The sequence below is a fragment of the Mus musculus genome, chromosome 4 (assembly GCF_000001635.26).
Source record: "Mus musculus strain C57BL/6J chromosome 4, GRCm38.p6 C57BL/6J".
Lineage (NCBI taxonomy): Eukaryota > Metazoa > Chordata > Mammalia > Rodentia > Muridae > Mus > Mus musculus.
Genome location: NC_000070.6, coordinates 119,564,227 through 119,585,191, shown reverse-complemented (window position 1 = coordinate 119,585,191; position 20,965 = coordinate 119,564,227). Strand labels below are relative to the sequence as shown.

The window sequence follows — 20,965 nt, the reverse complement described above, 5'->3', positions numbered from 1 at the left end:
TTCTATGAGCGAGTATTTTATCTGCACATATGTCTGTACACCACACGCATGCACGCATACCAGGTGCATACAGAAGCCAGAAGAGGGTATCCTGAAACTGGAGTTATAGACAGTTCTGAGTCACCATGTAGGTCCTGGGAACTGAACCCAGGTCCTCTTGAAGAATACCAAGTGTTCTTAACCTCTGGGTCATAATTTCAACCCCTTAACTGTGGTTATTTACATGTTTATTTACTCTTGAAAATAAAACAGAATGCCAAATGTCAGAAGTTACCCTGCATAGGCTTTCAGGTAATAACTATGCTCTTCTTTTTACTTTCCTGCACAGTCCAAATGGCTTAAGGTACAAGTGTTACCATTCTTTGTTTGTTTGTTTTTGTTTTTGTTTTGTTTTTCGAGACAGGGTTTCTCTATATAGCCCCAGCTGTCCTTGACCAGGCTGTCATCAAACTCAGAAATCCACCTGCCTCTGCCTCCCAAGTGCTGGGATTAAAGGCATGGCCAGCAAGTTGTACCGCTGTTAAGTGAGTTTCTTAAAGTGTTAAATGCCAGGAATATATTGCACAACATGAGGGAGAACATTTGCTTTGGATGCGCAAGTCAGACTTACTCCCCAGAACTGAACCAAAACAAAGTTTAAAAATGCTACTGTACTGTACTGTACTGTACTGTTGGTAAACTCAGGTTGTAGGAGGAGAAAATCTATCCTATGGAAGATACATGTTTCAGAACTTTAAATGAATTAGTCAAATACAGATATCATTTAAATAATACTGGGGCATTCAACAGCTAGAGCCATCTTGGAATAATGTTTTCTGGAAAAGATATACACACACCAGTTTACCTATATCCATATGAACAGAGGCCCTTTCACCTTTAAAAGTTAAATTTTCACTGAATAGCTAATTTTTAAAGAGATGTATAAAAGAGAACAGTTTAAATATTTATTTATGTGTGCATGATTATGCATGTGCGGAGGTCAGAGATAACTTGTGGTAGTCAGCTCTCTCTTACTGTCAGATATGGAAGTCAGGTTAAGTGTCTGTATCCACTGAGCCATCTCACAGACCCACAAAGCCCTTCAGAGTTATTTTTGAAAAGAGGGTAAGAAACAGAAAGAGTAACAGATGAAGGTACAATATATTCATGGATAGAAGTGTCATAATGAAATCCTGTAATACACACTGAAAAAAATGAAAAAAAAATCATTTTTTTCTGAAACAAAAACAAACTCCAATACTGTATTACAAAGGCATATAGAAACAAGGTTCTATTTTTAACAACAACAAAAGAACTACATGAAAAGATACTGGGTTATTAAAACAAGAGGACGAAGACATCAAGGTGGAAGAGGGTCTGGCAGGGGGAGGAATCTGGGATAGACAACATTAGGATACATTAAACTGTCAAAGACTAAAGAGTAGAGAGATAAAACTGCTGAGAAGAAGATCTTAATTTCTCGACACAGCAAAAAAGAACTACTAAACTAATTTAGGTGACAGAAAAGTGCCTTTTGGGACCTGAAGTGTTCATGAATAAATAGGACTGGACAACGACTGTTAACAGAAAATATCCCAAAAACCTGCTTCCCAATTAAAGACTCCAAAATCCACTCATAAGTAATCTATCTGTTTATCCTCAAGTGGCCACATATTTAGTAGAGAGGGGTTCCAACCGCATGTAGCCACTACTTAAATGGAATCTTTGGTGATCATATTTTTTGGCATAATATCTACTCTATTTTAATGACTACTCATTAAAATAAAGAGTTCTTAGCCCTAAAGGGGTATCAATACCATTCCAGCCCTCAAGACTCAGGGATCTATGCAGAAGAGGAGCAAAAAGATTCTAAGAGTCAGAGAGGCAGTAAATGACTTAAGGAAATGCTTTCTAGAGACAAGTAGATGCATGCAGCATACATGAACTCACAGAGATTGTGACAGCATGCACAAGAACTAAACCCAACTAGACAACAGCCCAGCAAGAAGGGGGATAGTAAGGAGTAGACCACCTACTAACTCCCCGTAGATTTTTAAAAAGCACAAATATTTAAGTATCAGGTGAGGGCAGCAAAATCTCTCCTCCATAGCACTCTGGCAAGGCTTCATTACTTTTGGAGGAAGAATGGAAATAAACACTTGGCAGGACAAAGGCAACAATCTACTACTATAGGAAAAAGTAAATGCAAAATCCTTTTCTTTGTAAAATCTGGGAGAAGTATAAGCTGCTGCCCTGAACGCTAAGAACTGACACTGATATCATATAGATAGGTCTACCACCATCTCAGAAAGGAGCTGAGTCTCCACTCCCATCCAAAAGCAACCAGTTACAAGGCAACTCTGGCTTGAATTAGAACACACAGGCATGGTTGTGTTTCAACCCTAACAATGCCCCCTCCCCCAGAAGATAAAAGAATCCCTCAGATGAGCTTATAAATAAAACACTAGAAAAAGAGCTTCAGAAACTTGGAGACAGAACAGCAACTGTTCTCCACACAGAACTAGCATGTACCTGTAGACTTAAGACAGACAGAAAGAATTAGAAGATTCCTGGACAGAGAAAAAATAGACAAAAGGAAAACTTAAAACAAATAGAAAATCTTACAAAACAACACAAGGCATCAACCTGCACAACACAAAAATGTCAAAGAACATCAAGAAAAAATTAAAAGCAAACAAGCAACAGCAACAAAAACTATATTCAAGGGCTAAAGCTCAGTGGTACAGGTGCTTCTGTGCCATGCATTCAATGACCCTAGGATAGTTCTCTTTTTTCTTTTTTCTTTTTTTCTTTTTTTTTTTGGTTTTTCGAGACAGGGTTTCTCTGTGTAGCTCTGGCTGTCCTGGAACTCACTCTGTAGACCAGGCTGGCCTCGAACTCAGAAATCCACCTGCCTCTGCCTCTGCCTCCCAAGTGCTGGGATTAAAGGCGTGCGCCACCATGCCCGGCTCCTAGGATAGTTCTCAACATGCACATGTACAAGAGCATGATGCCCTACGCACCCTCTCCCCAAAATGTGGCCTGTGGAATAGACTTATAATCTTAGCATTTAGACAGAAGAATCAGGAATACAATGCCCACTGAGGTTATAGGCTATTGCAAAAAATCAGGGGGTGACGTGCAGTACTACTATGTTAAAATGAACTATGTTAAAATGTACTATTATAGTTAAAATGCTAAAAAACCAAAGGGAAGCCGGGCGTAGTGGCGCACGCCTTTGATCCCAGCACTTGGGAGGCAGAGGCAGGTGGATTTCTGAGTTCGAGGCCAGCCTGGTCTACAAAGTGAGTTCCAGGTCAGCCAGGACTACACAGAGAAACCCTGTCTCGAAAAACCAAACCAAACCAACCAAACCAAACCAAACCAAACCAAACAAAGGAAAGACATCCTAAAGGCAACTTTGAGAGAAAAAAAGATCTACAAAATAAAAAGTATCAGAAATGGTTTTAAAAAGTGAAAAGTACATTTTAAAAGATTTTTAAAGTTCTTGTGTCTAAAGAAAGCATAGTAGTTGATTTTAAAACTGAGTATACAGATAAAAGTAATGTAGAGCAGCAAGATGGCTCAGCAGGGAAAGGCACCTGCAGCATATGACAGAACACTGTACTGCACTGTACTGTACTATATAGTACAAGACGATGGCCGAGTTCACAAAACACAGGGTACTGACTCCTGAAACTTATCATCTAGCCTCCACACCCATGCCTACATTCTCTATATCCTTTTCTTACAAATAATACATTTTTTTTTAATTAAAAAAAAAAAGGTCAAGTGAGATAGCTCAGCACCAAGCCTGACAGCCTACATCTGACCACTGGAGCCCATAGAGAAGCAACTTCACAAAGTTATCTTCTCACCATTGTGCACACAAACACATATATAAAATTTTATATGTTAAAGTAAAATGTATAAAGGTACTAGAAGAATTCAATTTCTTAAGTTTTTACATGATACATAACATAGCCTAATACTATATAGTGGTAGGTTGTAATTAAAGACAATCCAATTTTACGTCCTCCTGTGTTGAAATCTAATTTCAATGAGGTACTGTTTGGAGGTAAGGCTACTGAAAGAATAGATCATAAACGGAACAGTGCCTAAAAGAGGCCCCAGGGAGCTCATTTGCTTCACAAGACAGCCTCCATGAGCCCAGGAAGGGGCCCTCAACCAAGACAGTAAGAAGCTTCCAGTCACACCTGTGAACTGCTGGAACCTGGACCTCCCACCTTCAAGACTTTTGAGAAATGTTTGTTATATGTAAACCACCTTGTCCACTGTGGGGTTTATTTGTTGTGTTTACAAAAGCAGCTTGAATGAACTCTAACAGATGAATATAGTAAAACCTTACAATAATTTCCAAAAGGGAAGAAAAGAAACGCAATTGTAAAATGTAGGTGATATGAAATCAAATGTTGAATCCAAAGCTCAGAACACAGGTGAAACCAAAGACCTATGAGACAAACTGGATTTCATCCACCCATCTTAATATTGAAATGTAAAACCTCCAGATGGTCAAGCTCAGGCACAAGGGTCCCAACAGAGCCAGGAAAAACATGATTTTGAAGCCAGCCTTGGCTACAAATAAATAAGGTTAAAGGAAAAAAAATGAAGAGGAGGAAGAAGGAGAAAAGGGAGAAGAGGAGGAAGAAAGAATAGTCCAGAAGAGACTCCACCCCTCTAGGAAAAACTGAGCTTCTATCTGATCTTCCTCCCATTCAGAAAGCTTAAGTTTTGGAAGTTCTCGTGTTTCTGCTCCATCCTTTCTTCATTTCTGTACCTGTCGTCCAGTCACTCTTATCTACCACTATGGCTTCAGTGACTATCTGTGATACTTTATCTAGATCTCCCTACAGACCCTTCTCGAGTGCCTAACTTATTTCAAATTGTCAACTGGAACTACATACAGGACGTTCGGAGTTGCCCAACATGGGTACTGGGATCTGAATTCAACGCCCTCGAGAAAATTACATATTCTTCACCACTGAGCCTCTCCCCTCCTCCAGAATAAGCTTTTCCTAAGAAGCAAGCTCTGGCTGACTTTCCCTAACTTCATTATAGATTTCTCACCATAATTATATATATGTTTAACAGGTTTCCTATTCCACATTGCATTCTTTTTTTTTTTTTTCATCCCCCTGAGACTGGGTTTCTCTGTATAGCTCTGGCTGTCCTAGAACTCACTCTGTAGACCAGGCTGGCCTTGAACTCAGAAATCCACCTGCCTCTGCCTCCCAACTGCTGGGATTAAAGGGGTGTGCCACCACGCCCGGCATGAAAATAATTTTATGGTCAGGGGACCACCACAGCTTGAGGAAGGTCTTTTTTCACAATGTTAATTCTACCAAGCTGTACGCTTGGGGAGTCTTCAAATTCTATTCTGTTTCTTAATCTCTTTCTTCACACATTTCAAGTTTTTATTGTAGAGGTTTTTTTTACCTCTTTTGTTATGTATATTCTAAATATTTTATTTTATTTGAGAAACTGGGAAGAGGAGTGTGTCCATGATTTCTTTCTCAGAATGCTTGTTACACATATGTATTAAGACTGATAAATTTTAGCCAGGCGTGTGGCACACACCTTCAATCCCAGCACTCAGGAGGCAGAGGCAGGAGGATTTCTGAGTTCGAGGCCAGCCTGGTCTACAAAGTGAATCCAGGACAGCCAGGGCTATACAGAGAAATCCTGTCTCAACCCCCTCCCCCCCAAAAAAAAGAAAGAAAGAAAAAGAAAAAGAAAAAGAAAAAGAAAAGAAGATTGGTAAATTTTATAAGTCAATTATGTATCATAACACTTTGCTGAAATTATTGATAATTTCTACAATTTTTCTGGTCAAATTTTGGGAACATTGGGTATAATATAATCTTCAATTGAAATTAAAAAAAAAAGATGTATGTATGTATGTATGTATGTATGTGAGTACACTGTGGCTGTCTTCAGATGCACCAGAAGAGGGCATCAGATCCCATTACAGATGGTTGTGACCATATGATTGCTGGGAACTGAACTCAGGGTTTCTGGAAGAACAGCCAGTGCTCTTAACCACTGAGCATCTCTCCAGCCCTGGTGTCTCTGTCTCTGTCTCTCTCTGCTCTTGTTGTTTTGTTTCAGTCTTACTGCACAGCTCTAGCTGTTCTGGAATTCAAATTCACTACATAGACCAAGACCACACTGACCTCAAAGTCACAGAAATCTACCTGCCTCCAACCTCCCAGTGCTGGAATCAAAGGCATGTTCTACCACACCCAGCTTTGGTCCCCATAGAAATGTTCAGGTATAAATGTTTCTAGGTCTAAAGATACTGAAGTTCTGCTGGAGGCAAATGGTATCAGAACCTTTCTGGGAATCTTTAGTTTTAGGAACAAAATTCTTTCCCACTCGCTTCCACTCCCAATCCACCCACTATGTCTTAATATATTAGCCACGTATCTTTCAGGTGAGTATTTAATCACTATTTCTAAAGGAATTCCAAGCCATGATTTGAGATAATAATCACCAAGACATAACAACAGATTTACAATATATAAGACACTGAGGACTAGGTTGATGAGGAACATAATCAAAATTTATATATACTGTTCCTAGAAATTGAAGCAAGTTCTTTAGCTGGGCTTTCATAGACTTTAAGATCATTATAATCTGGTTCATCCCAACTTTCTACCAGGAGCTCCTATAATCAAGTGTTTAAGAAAACAATTAAAATATCCATCTAAAACCTCAAAATAAATTGCTATTTCTCTTCTTTAATAGCTTCCTAATAAGTCCTCTTCCTTTTACTCAGTCACTTCAGAATTTTATACTCTCCATTGTTTGTCAGTAGCTACACCCTTTAGAGTTAACAGTTTTTACCAGGCTACACACAAAATGGATATGATTATGTCATCAACGGTGTCAACAATAACATAGTATTCCACAATCCTCTGAAGAACTTTGTATACAACTTCACAATTGCTTATCATGTGTATATTAATCTAATAGAGGATGAACTCTCTAAGGTATGTTTCTTAGTGGTTCTAAGCTCAAGCTCAGTACACAGGAGAAAGTAAGCCCTTTTCAAATTAATGAAAGGACCATGAAATTAAACTGAAAGGATTGGTAGCCCACAGACCAAACAAAATCAAAACAGACACATTTACTATACTGCAGGATAAAAGAACCCTAGACTTAGAACATCTGAAACTTAGGAAATTCTACACAAAAACCCCTCTCTCATTCTCTTAAGGAGGAGAAATCGAAACGCCCACTCTGTGACCTCATAGGAAAAACCTAAGCAGAACACATTAGAGATACAGCCGTTGGATTGGTACCTCTGGCTTTGCTCATTACTTGTCTGGTACCTTCAGGAATTCAGCCATTCTACAAGTCTCTGATAGGCTTTCTTACTCCAATTCTGGTCTTTTTTTTTCTTTTCTCTACAGACATCATGCTTTTCTGCTGCCAAACAGACTTATATCTCCCTAATCCAAACCTTGATAAAAGCATTAGAGTGCCTGTCAGTAAAACCAAAAATAAAGTACTGCCACTTTTTAGCAATGTTTTGATTCTGAGGTTTAAAAAAAAAATGTTTGGCTGAGCAATGGTGTCACACGCCTTTAATCCTAGCACTCAGAAGGCAGAGGCAGGCAGATCTCTGAGTTTGAGGCCAACCTGTTCTACAGAGCGAGTTCCGGACAGCCAGGGCTATACAGAAAAACCTTGTCTCAAGAATGAATGAATGAATGAATGAATGAATGAAACAAACAAACAGAAAAATAAAACAACAAAACTTTTGGGGATTTTGGGAGTGGAGGGATGGAGATCACACCCAGGGCTTTATGCTTCCTAGGTAACCACCTACCACTGAGCTATCCCCCAGATTTTATTTTAACCACCTACCACTGAGCTATCCCCCAGATTTTATTTTAATCACCTACCACTGAGCTATCCCCAGAGTTTATCTTAAGATATACTTCTATGCTGAAGAGATGGCTCAGAAGTTAAGAGCATTGGCTGATTCCCCAGTAAGCCCGGCTTCAGTTTCCAACACCCATACAGTGGCCCATAACAATCTGTAACTCTAGTTCCAGGGGGTCTGATCCCCTCTTCTGGTTTCCATGAGCAACAGGAAGGCAGGTGGTATACAGACATACATACAGGCAAAACACTAATACACGTAAAATTAACAATTTTTAGAAATTTTTCAAAATCTATTTCTCCCACTGAAATACTGTTAAAGTAGATTTAAAGCATGCTGTTAAAAATCATTTTTCAAACAAGTAAGCCAACTAAGAAAATTCAACTATCCATGTAGTCTTCACAAAATTATGGGCTATATAGTATGACTTGTTAAGAACAAGTGCTGAATTTTTCAAACTACTAAGTGTACGGAGTCTTCATTCTACCATTTTCTACTTCAAAAATTCTGGGGGGAAAAAAAAAATCACTTAATTTCTCTAAGCCTGTTTTCTTACCTTTACAACTAGGCAAAAATATCTGCTTAACAGGCTATTGAGTGACTTAGAGAGACAATGGTATAAGAACATTTAGAATAATTCTGGCACATAGAAAATTGAAAATTCAGCTATTACTTGAGTATGTACAGAAAAAAGGAATAAGACACAGACTATTAAAACAAAAATAAGTTCTATAATATTGCTATCTATAAAGTATGAAGAAACAAGCCAGGCGTGGTGGCCCACACCTTTAATCCCAGCACTCGAGGGGCAGAGGCAGGCGGATTTCTGAGTTCGAGGCCAGCCTGGTCTACAAAGTGAGTTCCAGGACAGACAGGGCTACACAGAGAAACCCTGTCTCAAAAAACCAGGAAAAAAAAAAGTATGAACAAACAAAAAAAAAAAAAAAAAAAAAAAAGATTCACTTTATAGGGAAATGGTGACGTGAGCTAAAGTAATAAAGTAACACCAACCGGATAAAAAAGAAAAACAGCAAGAAATCACGTTTACAGCCAGCCATAGAAAGGAGTGGGGAAGGAAGTAAAGAGGAATCTGAGAGCAAGAACTGCACTGTAATTCAAACGCCCTAACTGAAGCTCCGAAACAGAAAGGTACCGTGCTATAGATGAAGAGACATCTGAAGAGGGCTATAGTGTGACACAATCCTTCCCCTCAAGACATCCGACTACCTCCCACAGCACAAGGCACATCACGGGTGCATGGTGTATAAGCGAAGATCTCTAAAGCTATGCAACAGTGTGTAGGGAATAAAGGTAGTACATTAAAGGTGGTAAAGCAAGAACACTTACTAGAAGCTGAAGTAACTATCATCTAATATAAACCTAAAACTCTATAAACCTTTTTTTTTTAATGTACACACAAACACAAGCAAGCCTGCCATATCACGTAGCACGCAATTGGGTAATTCCTATGTAAAACATAAAAAAAAAATAATAATAAGCACAGGCAGAAGTAAAGAAAGCAAACTGGATTACTTGTTATAACACATATAGTTACCACACAACTATGTAAAGGCTTTTTAAATCTGTGGTTGATTCCAGAGCTGGCAAGGAGGATACAGATGCTTCTGGAAAGAGAAGAATGAGCTCATCCTATAAACATTCGCCATGGTTAAAGCTGCACTGGCCTGGAGGACAGTGAGGGTTGGGGGTGCAGCTCAGTAGAACATTCTAACAATGTTTTGAGACCTTATGCTCAATCAACAGTAACAAACAAGTAAAAAGTTATTAAGGTTTTTTTTCTGGGGGGAGACCTGAACATAATAACACACACCTATAATCACAGCATATGGAGGCAGAGACAGAGAATCTCAAATCCAAAGCCACCCATTACTACAGTGATCACAGTAAGCTGTAAGCCAGCCCAGACTACATTGTGAGACCGTGTCTTGAAAATAGTTCAGCATAGCAAAAAACAAATGAAAAAAGGATGACAATAATAGCACAAAGAAAAATACCCACAGGCACTATCATAAATGAATGACCAAATAAGACAAGCCTTTCTCTTTAATGTGTATTATTACATGCCTACATGTATGTATATCCACATAAGTACAGGTGTCCATGGAAAATAGAAATGGATGTTCGATTTCTCAGAACTGGAGTTACAGGTGGTTGCTGAAATGCAAACTCCAGCCCTAGGCAAGAGCCACAAGTGCTCTTTTAACACCGGAGCCATCTCTCCAAAAGTCAGTGGTGCTTTTTGTTTATCTCTTTACATGGCCCCGACGGTCCTGGAACTCACTTTGTAGACAGACCATGCTGGCCTCACACTCACAGAGACATGCCTACCCCCCCCCCCCCATGCTGGAATCATTCCCACTGAACAAAATAATGTTCTTCATTTTACAGGAAAAAGAAAATTCATTATTAGAAAATAGCAATGAATGCTAAATTCCTGGGCAAAGTTTGTTCACATGCCTTCAAAATATCTCCCCAAAACTGTGTATTTATAAGACAATAAACAGTAGCCTTATAGTGGAGTACCCAGAGACATCACACTGACTAACGAGGCTGTGCTGATATCTTGTGCCTCTGATAAGCAGAGGGCATGTTCCCTTTTGTTATTTTGCCCCAAGTGTGCTATTTCTCACATGAGAAAACACCACCAAACCGAGGAAAACAAATTTTTGACAAGCACTTCTCAAGAATGTCTAAGTCACAAAAGAGTAAGTGACACTCACAGATTAGAGGGGAACAGAGAGAAAATAACAACTGAATTGAAATGTGGGACCCTGAAACATAAAGGACACTGAAGGAAAAATGATGAGATCTGAAAAAAAGCTTAGTCTGGTCAATAGCATTCTACCTGTATAAATTTTTAGTTCTGATCATCATACTATGGTCTGTCAGATGCTAACAGTAGAGGAAGCTAGTCAAGTGTATGGGGAGCACCTCTGTGCTGCTTTTGTACCTCCTACAAATCCCAAAGTCAAAACAAACGTTTATAAAAAACCCACACATTCCTGAAGTCTTGTTCCTGTTTTCTACCACAGCTTCAGGGCCAACCCATTTGCACACTAAGTACCCTTTCTACTGACTGCTGCATTCACAGCACTCTCCATCCAGCTACATCAGTCCCATGACATAATAAAGCTCTAACATGTTACTTCCAAAAATAAGGTAGCCATAAATGTCGAGCCTGCAAGAAGCTTCAGTGCGTACTGGAAGATAAAACCTGGTGACTGCGCTTGATCTGTACAACCACGTAATAGAAAGAGAACAACAACTCTCAAGTTGTCCTTCGGTCTCCATATGTGCTTGGTGGCGTACATGCTCACATCACTAATCAATACAATTCAAAGTTTTTCCCATTTCTGGCATCCTAAAAAATAATTTAGTCTTTACTTTTATAGCTTTTCAAAAAGCTTTACTTTCAACAACAGTTAACAATATTACCATTGCTTATTTTACACAAGCTAAAATTTAAATGAAATACTTACCTTCCAACCACTGCCAGCTTCTCTATAATACGGAAAGTTATCACAAATCCATTGGTAAATCTCACTTAATGTCATCTTCTTTTTAGGTGAGCTATTAATTGCAAATGTGATGAGGCTGGCATAGCTGTACGGAGGTTTTCCATCTTTGTGCTGTTGGACTTCTTCCTGGTCCAGTGTTGTATTTGGGTCAAGGAGTGCATTCTTCTTAGAAATTCCCGTTCCATGTGCATTTTGTGTAGCATCAGATTTCTGGATGGCTGCTCTCATGGTGAGCTGGGGTAACCAGTCCATAGATGTTAGGCTGCTCTCCAGTTCAGATGTCATCCTGCAGGTAAATAGACTCCTTGGTGAATATCAAGGAAAAAAAATTCCTGCTCTAGTCAAAATAATCCAATATTCACAAATCTAGGAGCTCCAAAATGAGGCAAAGCTTAGTTAAATCTGAAAAGATTGAGTTAAATTAATGGCCAAACTGAATATAAATATTTAAGGGATCAAGATTTCCTTTTTCTTATCTTTTTCCTTCTATATCATGAAGGGTTTAAAATGCAAAATAATACATACACCAACTGTTAATGCCATTCTTTCTTAAAAGAGAGAGGGGGGAGGGGGAAGAGAGAGGGGAGAAAGGGGAGGGGAGGGGAGGGGAGGGGAGGGGAGGGGAGAGGAGGGGAGGGGAAGAGGCAACAGGATCCTGGTATGAAAACTTTAGCAGCAGCCCCAATCCTTACTCACCAAAACACCACAATCCTAAACTGTATATCTCTATCTCAATTTTTTCGCCACATTTTTAGAAATTATACAAAGGAGTGTCAAAACTAAAGTGAAGGCAACAAGTCAGAGAATTGAGAAACAGATGCAGGAATGTGGCAAGAAGGTAAAGTTGAGCATGTGGAAGGCAGGAGGAAGCATAAAGCGGGGAGACAAGATCAGCAAGAAAACAAGCTGGGGAGCACTGGAGAGGTACAGTCAAGGACACTGTGGAGGGAAGACAGGCAGGCAGGCAGGCAGGCAGGCAGTAACAGGCAGTTAGTAAGAAACAAAGTCAAGAAACCAGCTTACAAAGATTGAAAACATGGGAGTATAAACTGTAAGATATTAAGCCGAAAATGGTCAAAAGCAGCACAAATTCAGGCTTCGAGACATCCTGCAAGTTGGAACGTCTGATGGATTTTTCTAAGGCTAAAAAGTGCAGACCATCACCACCCAAAGAATGAGAAGAAGTTTCACTAGGTCAACACACTCTTTAGAGAAAGAAATAAGCTGCTGAATAAATGGGAGACGAGAACACAGAAAGGATGCTGGCACTTCACACTGCAATTGCTGGTGTTCAAGCAGAGCACACAAACACTCTGTCCTGGGATCAGGAAAGCATGACTAGTGACCCAATGACAAACCGTAAGATAAAAGTGACTTCTAAGTGGTACCAAATTAAGAAATTGCACTGCAGTCAAATGTTTAGGGCTAGAAGTGCAGCTCAGTGGTGGAACACTTCCTTAGTATATGGAAGGTCCTAGATTTGCTCCCCAACACCACACAAAGAAAGAAAAAAGGTGACTGGGCAGGAGAACATTCTATACAGGCCTTTCATCCCAAGCATAGCAAAAATCAGCCCCAGAGAGCCAAGAGTCTGAAAGCCAACACAGGCTTGGGGAATTAGGAAGATCAGAATTCAAGTAGTGATTCCAACAGTTTCCAGCTGTGAACCTGTGAAAGTTTGCTATCTGAAACTCCAGCTTCCTCATGTGTACAAAGAAACAATGAAAGTAGCTACATTTAAACTACTATCTGATAAAGCATACATGCATGCACAGAGAAAACATGCAGTAAATGTTAGTCTAGGAGTGTTTTGGGAAGATACTAGTGCACCTTTGAGTTCCAAAAGGTAGAGGGAGAAGATATGGAAAGGGAGAGGAAAGGAGGAGAGGTAGAAGAGGGAGCTAGGTAAGAGAAGGAAGGTGAGGGGGAAGTGAAAGGCAGGGAGGAGACAGAGACCTAGAGCCCTATCCTTATCATCTGACTTTCCTAATACGCTGAGCCACTGTTTTACTTTGTTTCTCAAATTCCCTCCTTTTCTAAAAACCAAACAAATTCCACTAAATGGCACCTTCAGGGATCTTAAAGAAACAAACTCATATTATCTCACCATACACTGTAGCAACCAGAAATGCTCGTGCCCAATTATCTTGTAAGGACTGTGAAATAAGGAGATGTGCAAATTTCAAGGTGACACTACACCAAATGAGTAAGGGAAAGCACCTAGAGCTTACAGCCTCTGACCTTCAATTTAAAGATGAAAAACTAAGGACCCAATGACATTAGAGGTTGGTTTTATACCTCTATAATAAGCAAAAAGCTTATTTGGAAAAAAAAGTCAGCTTTTGATGATGATTATAAAAATAGAAGCTATTACTGTTCAGTCACCAAAGCAGCACTGGTTTTGTGTCCCTGCACGCCATTGCTCTAGCTGTTCCATGTCTCTCTCTGCACAGAGCTTTCTTTACCTTGTTCAAATTAAGACAGCTGTTACACAAATTTCCCATGTTAACATAAAGGTGTGTTTAAACTGAACTATAACTGGCACCAAGGCTGGTAGTAAGAATAAGAACTTAGCTGGGCAGTGGTGGCGCACACCTTTGATCCCAGCACTTGGGAGGCAGAGGCAGGTGGATCTCTGAGTTCAAGGCCAGCCTGGTCTACAAAGTGAGTTCCAGGACAGCCAGGGCTACACAGAGAAACCCTGTCTCGAAAAAACAAAAAAAACAAAAAAACAAAAAAAAAGAATAAGAACTTAACACTCAAGCTATGTCAGCATGAAGGAGGTATTTGAAACATGTGGCAATACATCTAACAAGACTTCACCAAAGCCACTGTGTATGGGCCTATGCTTGAGTAGTAATAAACAGAGAACCACTATCAATGTTTTTACCATCTAGGAACCAACAATTTAATCAGTATCAAACATGAAAAAATTGCTTGAAGGAGCAACGTTAACTGTAGGTACGTTGACTGCTCAAGAAGGAAGCATGGACTACAGTCCTGAAGACGGGAAAGGAACTTTCATCTGTATCTTAAAGTAAAGATGGAACATTGATTGTGTCAGAAGTAGATAATGTTAATGTTAATGCACTTCTAATTACCTCTTATGCTAAAGCAAACATTAAATATTCCATAAAATTTCTCAAATATAAAGTCTGAAAAAGTAGGGTTGCTTCTAATTAAATAAAGTTTATATATACTCTTGTTAGCAAGGTGGAAAGTGCCACCAACTGTGATACTTAAGGCAGTTGTTGTAGTGATTCACCATTAAGCAAAAATATAAAAGATGACCATTCAGTTTGGACCACCATCAGCAAAGAGTGGGATGGCAGAAGTTCCCTGACTTGTGTAAGAGACAGATGGTGGTAAGTTTCAAACAGCACAGACAGCTCTGAGGAATCTGGTCATGGAAATCTGGCAGGCCACTTTACCTCACCTCATTCCAAAGGCCTCCCTCCAGCTCACCTCCTGGACCGACTTCTCACCATCCCTCCCTGCTAATCACCTCCAGTGTAATGTATACACTCAACGAGAATTTGGAAACACTCTGTCATCACAGCCAAGCAATTCTGATGTTTCCCTCCTGACTACGTGGCATATACATATAACACATTTTCAAAAGTTTTAGCTTTTATTAATGTTTTATTAGTTCTCTAAATTCCTACTGTTGTTCTAACCTAAGTTTAGCATTTAACACACTTCATATAAGTATGTCTTATGTCTAAGCTTCCTACCTTCACCCCTCCCTCTCACACATCCCCACTGAGGACAGTGACGATACACTAGGTGCTACCTAGTAACATGCAGATACAAAATATCTAAAAATATCAGTAATTTAATAAGGAATAAAAAAAACCTTATCTGAAATGGCCTCTCCTTTTCACTCTGTTTTTCCTTCAAGACTCAAACCAAACATCTCTTCCTATACAAAGCCTAGTCAATTGCCTCTTCCCATTCTGTAACTAATATGAATGAGATTATAAGGAGCAGATTAAATAAATATATCCAAGCTGAATACCCTGTATGATGGAGACCCTCAGAGCATCCTGAAAGATGCCTTCAGTAGTTAAAACAGGGACTATCTGCCAGGCATTGTCCCAGCACTTAGGAAGCAGAGGCAGGTGGATCTTTGAGTTCAGGGCCACTCTGGTCTACAGACTGAGTTCCGGAACAGCTAGGGCTACACAAAAAAACCTTGTCTCAAAAGAAAAAAAAAAAGTGTGTATCTGTGTCTTGGTGTAGCCATGTGTGTGCACACAATCAGACCAGAGTACCTGTCAAGAAGCAAAGCACCTGTTAGAGGTTAAAAGGAAGCAGCAAAGAGTAGACCAGACAGCATATGTGAGTACAGCAGCAACGCTCTTATAACTTGGGAAAGGTACTACCTAGCACAGATTGACACAAACAGCTCACTGGGATACCAGAGGAAAGGCTAACACGGAAACAAAGATAAAAGTCTGTGGGAGAAATGGAAATGGAGAAGAACTACCACCTAAAGTTCTGATATTGGTGTGGCATCCTTCAAAAGGAATTTTTTCACAACTTTCAAGGCATATGGAGCATTGAAGTATAACAACACGACAAACAAATGTGGTAGTTCGCACCCATAATCTTAAAGAGGCTAAGGCAGGAGTGCTGAGATCAAAGCTAGCTAAGTCTACTGAATGAGATCTCATCTCAAAACAAAACCAAACAAAACCCTTCTCAAAACTTAAGTCATGACATGTGGGTAAGGAGATGGGAAATTAATTTCACTTTACAAAACACCACCAACATGACCTCACATGATTTATACATTATCACACTCCTTTCACTTCTGCCTATAATTTTCCTCATTCCCAAGGAGGTTGTGGTGGCAAGCATCTGTAATCTCGGCCCTGGTGAGGCAGAACCACTATGTGGGTGCTAGAACCAACCCCAGATTGTCTTCAAAAGGAGCTGGGGCACTTAACTGCTGAGCCACCTGACCAGCTTTTTAAGTGGATGCTGAAAAACCGAATCCTCATGTTTGTGCAAAAAACAAACAAACAAACAAACAAAAAAGCACTTTATCCATTGAGCCATCACTCCAGCCCCGAGCCCCCAAAGTATTTTATTCTACATGCAATTCTCATCTTAAATCTATTTTACTTTAGGCATGCCTGTAATTCCAGACAGAGGCCGTGGATCAGGGCAACACAGCAAGACCCAACCTCAAAAGGAAGGAAGGGGAAGGTGGGAAGAAGGTGGGAAAGGGGGAGGGGTGGGGGAAGGGGAAAAAAAACAACTATTTTACTTTAAAGAGAGGAAAAATAACATGGAGACATTAATCTATCATTATTGGCCATACAGTCTGCAGAGACATTAATCTATCATTACTGCCATACAGTCTGCATTTAAAACTATCTATGGAATTATATGAGTAGATAAATAGGCTAATGAACATCAATCCCTTTTAAGTATCACCCAAAAAAATCTCTGCAACTGATATTTAAAAACCAAAACAGAATCTAATATTAATACTTCTTATATTAGGTTACTCGTGCCCACATAGTCATTTCGTTCCATTAAATTTTATCCCTGCCTCTTTTTCAAGCCATACTGACTCAGTTCATCATCCAACATCTCTTAAATATCCTGCCTACATGTCATTATACCAGTGAGGTGGCACCAACGCTAGCAAAGAGTGTGGGGAGATGATGCACTGAAAATGGCAAAGAAACAGCTTATGCTGCTGCTTGTAATTTCCATAGTTCAGCAGCCCTCAGAATATGGTCCTGAGAGCCTCTCACGATAGTTTACATGGCCAGAACTAGCTCATAAGCTAATAATGCTATTTTCATTATGACTATCACAAAATATATAGGAACACAATGCACACTGAATATGTAGCACGTAACAGGGATTCAATAGATGTCAGCCATTATTACTAGTAAGGTAGACACCTATTAGAATATGTTTGCTTACTGTTCCCAGTGTACAGCAAGTAACACATCTAAATGAATCCAACGCTACACTATGGATTTTAAAACCAAGACAAAATACCCCTTGCCATCTATCATGAAAGATTTCCTAACCACAAAAAGTCATTACAATGGTAGAATTTTCATACAGTACAGAAAACCTGGAAGGTTTTTTAATCTCTAATTTATCAGTAAGTCTTAAATCAACAATGTGATATACCTGACTGTGACAATAAGAAGAGCTTCTATTATTTACTATCATTTATATTATGGCATCAATGCACAGAAATGTCATGATAAATATCTGTGTTTACTTAAAAAGATATTCCCACTCTATAATATCTACTTTTAGATTCCTTGTTATGATTTCAAGACTGATTTAAAAGATCAGATAAAATGTAGTCTACTACATGAAAGCACTCTTAATTTTTTAAGACATGAAGCAAAAAATAAAATAAAGTAAAATAAAATAAAAGGGGAAAATATAGGGAAAAAATCAAGGCAGAACAGTCAACTAAAACTAGAATTTTGGAAATTATAAGCTGCAGCTCCTTGAAGGCAGTGAGATGAGCAATTCCTTCAAGACTGCAACGTTTTAAGGAAGAAGCAGCACATTAGATGAAAAGGAAAATAGAGCCAGGCCTGGTGACACACTGCCTAGAATCGCAGCACTCAAGAGACAGAGATACATAGCTAGTTCTAGTCCAACGGTGGCTACATAGGAAGACACTTTCAAAACCAAGAGCTGAGGATGTCGGTCAGTGATCAAGTGCTTTCACAGCTTTCAGAGACTCTGGGGTCAATCACTCGGAGTTAAAAATAGAAATGAGTTAACGTGAACTCCTAAAAGGCTATATTTTAATTAATGAGTTTTAAAATTTTGTAAATACTAATATTAACCTAAAATCTAAATAAACAGACCAGCTTTAGGAACAAATGAGTAGTTAACAATCTATGTAAAACACCAACTCATTACCACTATGATTACTTTGTGTGAAAAGGTATGGACATTAATTCTACAGCTATCTGGAGTGAGATGGTTACCAACAAATCATAGGTAAAAATGCTAGCCTTAAGATGCATTTGACCCTCAGAGCCTCGGCCTGGAGATCTATCTTTTCCAGACTCTGCTGTTTGTGTTTTGTTTCTTGGCACTGTTTCAGAGTTTTTCAGCTTTGCCATTCTGACTGACATCATCCTTGTGTTTTCTGTATGTGCAGACTGTGTGTGAAACAGAGACCAGCCTAGTCTTCCTAGTGAGTCCCTGGCTGGCCAGAACTCAATCGTGACACTGTCTCAAGCCCACAGCCACTGCAGTACAAGACACTGTGCCCCTGGTGACTGAGGAAGCACGGCCATGATTGTGAGTCAGGGTTAGGTTATGTATTAAACCTGCTCTTAAATAATTTTGCCTATACTATAGTCAAGTAAAGAGCAAAGAGCCGTGTTGATTGGTAAGAACAACCTAGTTAAATCAATATTTAGCTATTACAAACATTAAAAATTTGAGTTTGTCCTGAATATATCCATAAATATATATTGATAGAATAAGACATATGAAACCATTAAAGCTATCAATCTAAATTTGGCATTACTTTTTTAATCATAAAAATATAGCAACTAGGACCTGGAAGGGTGGTTAAGAATGCTGACTGGAAGGAAGGAAGGAAGGAAAAAAAAAAGAGCACTGACTGCTCTTCTAGAGGTCCTGAGTTCAATTCCCAGCAACAACATGGTGGCCTACAACCATCTGTAATGGGATTCGATGCCCTCTTCTTATGTGTCTGAAGACAGCTACAGTGTACTCACATATATAAAATAAATACATCTTTTAAAAATACATAGCAACTATAACTTAAAAACCAATCCTAATACAATGATCCAACATCACCTACAAAATACAATTAAATTATCTTAAATATTTAAGAAGACTGGGAGTAGCTTTAATCCATTTACTTTATGCCCCTCACAATGAAAACTCAAAAAATTTTATTTGAGATAGGGCTTTCCATGCATCCCATGTTAGCCTTAAACTTGAAATCCTCTAGCTTCTGCCTTCTAGGCGCTCTGACCACACATGTATGCCAGCAAACCTGGCTCACCCCCTAAGAACTTCAAAAGCTTCACATACTGCCATTGCATTCCTTGGCTTAACTTACACATACTGCCCATTCTCACTCATACCTGCAATTACAACCCTCCACCAGCCACAGGTATGGCTTTTCTCTATCAGCTTATGTACCTAGCTCATTTGGCAGGTGATGGTCAATTTTTATTGTCAACTTAGTAAGACTTAGAATCACTACAGAAACAAGCCTCAGCCCACTTCTTAGGGAATTTTCTAGAATAGGCTGAAGTACAAATGCACACTTATGTTGTGAGAGGCACAATTTTATGGGTTGGAGTCCTAGACTAAATAAAAAGGAAAAAGGAAACAATATCTTTCTTCACTCTCTGCTTCCTGTCTGCAGATTCAATGTGAAGAGCTGCCTAAAGCCCCTCTTATGAGCCAAAAATATCTTTCCTTTTTTATTTTATTTTTTGTCAGATACTGTCACAACAAGACAAGTATTTCTGGTTTGGGGAAGAGCACAGGAAGCAGTTTTAAGTAACCAAGTTTTTAACACCTCTCTCTCTCTCTCACACACACACACACACACACACACACACACACACACACACACACAGAGGATGGGAGAGGGGATTTTTCCTTTCTTATCTGAAAATGGCTTCCTCTCAGAAAAACCAATGGCAGACAATAGTCCTCTTCACATACAAATCTATAAGAATGAGACTCTGCTTTTGAGAGGAGCCATACAGAGCACTACAGAAATGAAAATCTTTACTGCGAGTCTGATTTATAGCTATATTCAAAGATTTTATAATTATTATACACATGATTACAGCACACTCTAGGTTACTTAATCCACCCCAAGTTCTATAACCTTATCAAGCAAAATTTAGGCAAGTATGCAACTAAACCAATTATTATTTAAGGTCCTAGCATAAACACAAATACTCCAAACAACTTAAAAATATCAGTCAGTGGCCTTTATATAATTGTTCCTGCACATCTAACTATGAAATATTTTTAATGAAATCTATTCAGTGTAGAAGAGCAAAGTCTACAAAACCACTTGATGTAACCATTCCCAAAGTTTTAAATATTGAAGAAAAAAAAAAGGCTATTCCCATCACATGAAAAGAAATATTAAAGGGCTTTTTCTCCCCAAGATTATTTCCAGAACAATATAGGTATCCCTTGCCTTTAAAGGGAGGAAAAATATTCAAGCTAAGTAGATGGAAAATGAATTCTCATGGTTAAGAAACACCATAATGGCATGAAGATTTCCAGAGAATAGCAAGGAACTTTGCTCCAATGAATGCTAGTGCTGAAACTCCAAAAAAGGGCAAACTTAATTCATTTTTCCTCTGATTCATTCTAGAAAATCAGAATCTGTCTCAAACCTACATACTCTTAAACTTCACATTTATGACACAAGTAATGTTTCTCCTCTTGCCCTCTATTCATCATTTCCTCTGTTTCAATAACACTGGCCTGTTGATGCGTACTGTAATGACAATTTTGTATC

The 20,965-nt window shown here is 39.0% G+C and overlaps 1 protein-coding gene across 4 annotated transcripts in view; it reads right to left on the bottom strand.

Moving 5' to 3' along the window:
- Foxj3 (forkhead box J3) overlaps positions 1 to 20,965 on the bottom strand; it is an 89,459-nt gene that overhangs the window by 43,928 nt on the left and 24,566 nt on the right. For all 4 annotated transcript variants that reach the window (NM_172699.3, NM_001290696.1, XM_006503017.4 and 1 more), the window contains exon 3: positions 11,392 to 11,716. In NM_172699.3, the coding sequence (NP_766287.1) occupies positions 11,392 to 11,716 (325 nt within the window). The remainder of the gene's footprint in view (positions 1 to 11,391; positions 11,717 to 20,965) is intronic.